Source organism: Fusarium tjaetaba (genome assembly GCF_013396195.1).
Source record: "Fusarium tjaetaba strain NRRL 66243 chromosome Unknown NRRL66243_c0000062, whole genome shotgun sequence".
In the NCBI taxonomy this organism is placed as follows: domain Eukaryota; kingdom Fungi; phylum Ascomycota; class Sordariomycetes; order Hypocreales; family Nectriaceae; genus Fusarium; species Fusarium tjaetaba.
Genome location: NW_023501258.1, coordinates 162097 through 168224, shown reverse-complemented (window position 1 = coordinate 168224; position 6128 = coordinate 162097). Strand labels below are relative to the sequence as shown.

The 6128-nt window shown below is 50.8% G+C and overlaps 1 protein-coding gene across 1 annotated transcript; it reads left to right on the top strand.

Moving 5' to 3' along the window:
- Positions 1-2361: 2361 nt before the first annotated feature.
- FTJAE_3126 (meiotically up-regulated 80) lies at positions 2362-4457 on the top strand (the record flags this gene model as incomplete). The annotated part of the gene is made up of 3 exons (XM_037349390.1): positions 2362-2817; positions 2871-3159; positions 3214-4457. The coding sequence occupies 3 exons, from the start codon at positions 2362-2364 to the stop codon at positions 4455-4457; spliced, it is 1989 nt and encodes a 662-aa protein (XP_037209814.1).
- Between the last annotated feature and the right edge of the window lie 1671 nt (positions 4458-6128).

Genomic DNA, 6128 nt, shown 5'->3' with positions numbered 1-6128 from the left:
CACTGTAACTTACTGTATCCGTACAGGGCCGATGGATGATAGGCTTTGTACCAGTCCTAAACCGACGTGCGCCCAATGAACTTTCATTGATGATTCGGGAGACACTCCACAATGGTTGTGTTTGTCGAAACCTCCATCTTTTCATATCAAGGATCTCGCATACGGATACAAGCCCCAGGCTTCATGGATGGGCTGAGAGGAATCGAGCATGTGCACAGAGGTGTGCAGGTCAATCTCACAAGGCTTTCAGGAACGACGCACTCATCTGCCGCCTTTTTTTTACATCCATCCTGGCTGAATAGGTTTCGTTACGAGTCTCACTCTCATCATCTCCATTTACATTCAATCCCCATATCGATATCGAAACCAATACCGCAAGTATCCCTTGAGCAAGGTCCCGCCGCCGCTGACAAGGCCCCCGTCAGGCCCGCCCACAGCTTCGAGCACGGCACCGACCGGGCGACCCCTAGGGCGTTCCAGGGGCGACTTTGAACGAATTTGATGCTCCATTAACAATTGAGCTGGGGACTTAGAATGCAGTTGATGAATGGTAGGTTCCAGCACCCAGGCCTCCGCTGTCTAGCGGGCTTTGGATCCAATAGAGCTTGGAGAGGAGTGGAGGAAACGAGAGTTTTAGCGGCGAGTGAGGGGCGTGTGGATTCTGGGCCATGCCATGGGGCGTGTGATAGCCGTAATAATGGATAGGAGCTAACACAAGGCAAAGCACCTCACCTCACCTCACGGAAACCGGGGTTGTCGCTGGGTGCGGTGTCAGCTGGAGAGCGCCACGATGGCCCTGGTCTAGTCCGTAGTAGCAGGTCTAGCAGAGGCTCGCGACATGGCCGACACAGGATTGTCATGTCGGTGGTACCGGGCTTTGTATGGGTTTGTCTGAGAACTAACAAGTAGAGCCAAACATGTCCGGCTAGTACCACAGGACACGGAGCGCAACCTGGCCTAGGGACGGCCGGGCGGGTGTGCGTGTGCAATGGATGTCTTGTCTGAGTCTGAGGTCTGAGAATATGAATGAATGAGTAAGTGAGCAAGTGAGTGAGTGAATGAGTGAAAGAGAGTGAATGACCGAAAGAGTACATCCATACATACATGCAAATGTACAGTCACTCTCGGCCAACGGAACAGCAGCCCATGACCCCATTGAGTCTGAGTCTGAGTCTGAGTCTGATCCAGGGCTTCACTTCCAAGGATGGTACTTCTAAACCTTGGTCGGTTCAGTGGTGAGATCAAGTACTGTAATGGGGCTATCAGTGGGAGAGCAGGGGGCTCCACTTCACTGGGACTGCCCTGGGCTGGCTGGGTCTGGGTATAGGTAGGTTTGAACTGGGTACGGACACCCCTACTTCTACTCCCTACGCTAGGTACTCTACGCTAAGTGCGCTATACTATACTGGGCTGCGTCTAGGAGAGAGAACCACACTTGCTTGACGAAGGACGAGACTACCAAGTCTAATCCAAGTGAATGGAAGTCAACTACCTTACAGGACCGTCTGTACATACACGCACACAACCACCAGCCATGGACTGACTGAGCCCATTCCGTTGTTGCTTCTTTTTCTTCTTTCCTTTTCCTGTTTCTGTTCCTATTTCCTCTCTTCTAATCCTTCCTGGCTACCTACCTTAGTATCCAAACTTCCTTACCTGGGAAGTCCTCCAAGACCGTACTCAACTTCAACCTCAACCTCCATCTTCAAGGCGAATACAACTGCTCTCCAGCCGCAGCGAGCTTATACTAGCTATCTTCCTTGTAGCTTTGTCCTCTCTATCCGATTTTACAAACCAACTATCACTCTGCCATCCAGGAAACGAACGATCTCCGCCGAATTTCTTCGCTTTAGGCCGGTCTACTGCGAGTACACTGCCAGCCCGTGCCAGTCGAACATGGCACTGATCCTCCTAGAGTATCTATAGACCACATTATTCTCGACACACTCATTCGCCGATTTTGCCTCCAAGCTCTCAATATAAAACGAATGAAACCTTGGACGGGGTAAACTCAATTGTTCTTTTGCCGGCACAATAGGCCAATACGCAGTGACGCAGTGCGGCTTACTTTGAGTGTGTGTGTGTGTGTGTGAAGCTTTCACGAGAAACTCAACCCCGAAATAACCTCGAATTTGGCGATTGCGCCTATTGCTTCGCCCACAAACAAGCAGGCGAAACGCATAGGCCTCCATGTCGGCTGGTACATTGCTCGGGACCTTGAACTTTCCTCCTTCACCTCCGCACGGCTCAGGCAGCCGGGAACCCAGCTTTCCTTCAAGTATACAACTGCCCAAGCTGCATTCTAGATTCGACAACACTCTGTTATCGCGAAACGGGCTTAGGACTCCTCCGACTGACGAAATGAGCACTGTCTTTCAGTCCCAGCTGGCTTCATGGGAGAATCATGCTATTCACAACTATCCTGCTGCAGTGCCCCAGGCTGCCCGACCTGCAGCTCCTGTAACCGATCCGAGAGCATCTCAATACTGCAGATATCCCACGCAGCAACAAGATCAACGGCAGCAGCAACCACAACCACAACAACAATCCACATATAACCATTACTACCAGCATGAACCATCGACACAACCTGCACAGCCTCAGCTTAATTTACATCCGACGTCCCAAGTCTCTCAACACCGAAATGGGTCAATCTCAGCAGAGTCACAAGCCCCGGGACAGACCATCGGGCCATCAACGCCTGCATCGACTGCGTCAGGGAGCAGGGACGAGTCCGAGTCGCTTGTCTATCACAGCCTGCAAATCCCCAAGTGCATCAGCCCTTCGGGTGGAAACCTCGCCGATTTCGCTGCTCAGGTATGCGATCTCCAATACACATCGTGGACTCCTCAAAATGCTAACAAGAACAGATGACTTGCTTGTTCTGGTTCGAATCGATTGAGGAACTCAAGCAGGCCGAGTCGATCCGTGTCAGAGGCCCCAACGCTCTCATCCCTCGGTTACCATCTCTTGCCAATCCCCACGACCAATTTCGGAAGTGGGTGTACAGCGTGTTGTCTACGACACAGGTGACCCAAAATGTCATCCTATTGGCATTGTTGTTCATCTACCGATTAAAGATGTCAACTCCTCAAATCAAAGGTCGTGCCGGCAGTGAATATCGATTGTTGACTGTGGCCCTCATGCTCGGGAACAAATGTAAGTGAGGAGTTAACATGGGTGTCAAACATCAACTGACCTTGTCACACACAGTCTTGGATGATAACACCTACACGAACAAGACCTGGGCCGAAGTGTCAAGCTTCGTTGTGCAGGAGATCCATGTCATGGAGGTGGAGTTTCTGAGCAACATGCGATACAATTTGGTTGCTACTAAGGCGCAATGGGAGGGCTGGTTGGACAAGCTTTCCTGCTTCCACGAGTACTACGAGCGAGCTGTGCGATTGCCAGCATCCCCGATTCATATTCCTTCGCCAACAAACAAGTCTCATCACTCGCCTGTCGCTTCACCGACGGGTATGATGCAGCCCATCGCCAATCTCCCTACTCCGGCTGTTACAACGACCAACTACTCACCTGCCTCGAGTCATTCCCAGAACTGGTCTGCATACCACTCCAACACCGCCTCTCCATTGGCTACCAAGCCCAACCTGCAGTTCCCTGTCTCACGGAAGCGAAGTCCCGAGGAAGAGATTATGGAACACCCCGCGAAGCGCCTTGCTCCCCCTGGACGAGTTCCAGCTCCCGCGATGGTCCAAGCTGTCAACCCGCGGTCCAATGGAATCGTGGAGCCGGCGAGGCTGCCTGTTCCCCATCTCACTGTCATGACCGGACAACCCCAGATGCAGCCTCAGATGCAGCCCCAGACCCAGCCTGCACTGACGCCCTTCAACAACGGCAATGTCAATATCAACGGGTATCCTCAACCTACGCAGCAGGTTGCCCAGCCTGTTCACGTCTCGCTTCCTCCATTGCAGACCAGTATGCGTGCCATGTCAACAGTCTACCCATCAGGCCCTGCCGCTATGGTACAAAAGCAATCGCTTCCCACCACAACGGGTGTCACCATGGCTCAAGCTGGCTTTCCTACTCAGGCACCTGTTAACTTCGGTACACCAAACAAGCAGCACAGTCCTGGACGTCTGGGTCCCTTTAACTCATCGCCTCTGGCTGAGGCATACGGTCAAGCATCGGCTGTTCACACTCCTCTGGTGCACACTCCCATTTCTAACTCGCCGAGTGTCTTCCTGCAACAGCGACCTAGTCCGTATAAACCTGTGCGCCATGTTAATACTCTCTTGTGTCCCCCACCTTCGGCCTCACTTGATCAATATCATCTCGCTGTGCCTGTTCCCCCGACACAGATGCACTATCAGCCACTAGGACGACGAAACGACCTGCGAACTGGCATTGTCCCAGAATTTACGGTCTATAACCGCAGTCACCCCCAGAGCCTCCCCCCTCATGGACTCGCCCAGGGACACTACCCGTCTTAGGGATGGCAGGGTTACCCTGCGATCGTTCATGAATACCACCACACCACACAACAAAAGCCCCAGCTCTGAGGCCATTTCAATTCGGCATCTGAAGTATATTCCGCATTTTTTCCACGGATCATCGCATCCTTGTTTTTATGAAGTTAGATTTTTGGGGTCGGGTTTGCATCACAGCATGGCATGGCATAGGCGTTTGGAAGGAAAGAAATAGGCCAGGGTTCAACAGTCTCCCGGCTAGGGGAGGAAAGAAAACTCAGGGCCTTGACCCTAAGGGATGAAAATACATAGGTCAACTTAGCCTAAGTTTAGGTTTCTCTCAAGGTTCGGTGTTTTGTTGCCCCCTGAGGCCCGGATAGGACTACATGAGGAAACGGATCAGGACATCAGGGCTTTCGGTCGCATTTGGCTTGGAGTTTGGCTTGTTTTTCTAGTGATGAATGCTGCGATGCCATATAGGTTGGCAATGAAGCATGTTTCACGATGCATTGAGCTTCTTACCGGAAAGCTCATCACATATCGCAGCGTTCATCCAGCATCGGATTTCTCTGCATGACGTCGGCGTCAACATCGCCTGTATATAGACGGACGCGGAGGACGTCAGTTATGACTCTTAGAATAGATCACAATTAACAGAGGGTTCTGCCAAAGGCGCCAACCCTGCCTCATACATCACATTTTGCTATACATCATTGGCGCTTTACTCGTGACGATGCTTCGGGTGTCATGAGTGTATTTGTAGCCTGCCTAGGGGAGGAAATAAAACTCAGGACCTTGACCTAAAGCGATAAAAATATCACGTAAATTTAGCCTAAGCTTAGGGTGTTCTTTACTAAGTTTATTTTGACACCTTATATCAAGGTTCGGTGTTTTCTTGCCCCGTGAAGCCTACCTGTTAGTCGGTGGCATTATGGTTAGACAACATATGCGCCTATAGTTTCTATGTGACTCGACGACATGGGATTATGGTGTGTCCAAGTGTGGTTTTACTCGCTGGCACTTACTTATGCGAATACCTGGAGCTTGTATCATGGCATACAACTTACATGACTTTTCTGTGGTTTGAACACATGTCATTGGGTTATACAAGCAGCCAGTGGCAACGTCAGCCGCGCAACATAAACTCTTTGATGATTGAGTTTCGTCCCTCCTTCTGACTACAGCCCATAATCTAATTATGCCGCCATTGATTTGTGAGGTGCTAGAACAAATGTAGGGTTTGCTCTAGGGTATTCACCAAACAGAAGTGGTGATATTTGGGAAAACCCAACTTCGGTACTCCGTAGCACCACATGGAAAGCATTTCAGGGAGCGGTACGGATATTGCTGGAATCATTCATATCAATAAAAATTCAGTTCTAATTTGCCAATGTAGCTAAGGTCATGTCATATATCTTTGCTGCCTCTAAATCTTAGGTTGACTACTCCGTATAGTACAGGGTCGCAGGGTTATCACTGGCAAACAGGGCATGATGCGCTCCCTACAGCAACGCCAAGAAACGAACCAATCATATAACACACCAGCCACTTTTCAAACGCCTCTACTTCTCCACCTCTGCCACTTTCCCACAACAACGGCACAGCAACGAGATCCTCCGCTCGCTCCACTTTGTCTCTTCTGACCTTCACTCATCTCTCTCGCCTGAGCCTAAAGCGCAGCAGAGGCATGCAACA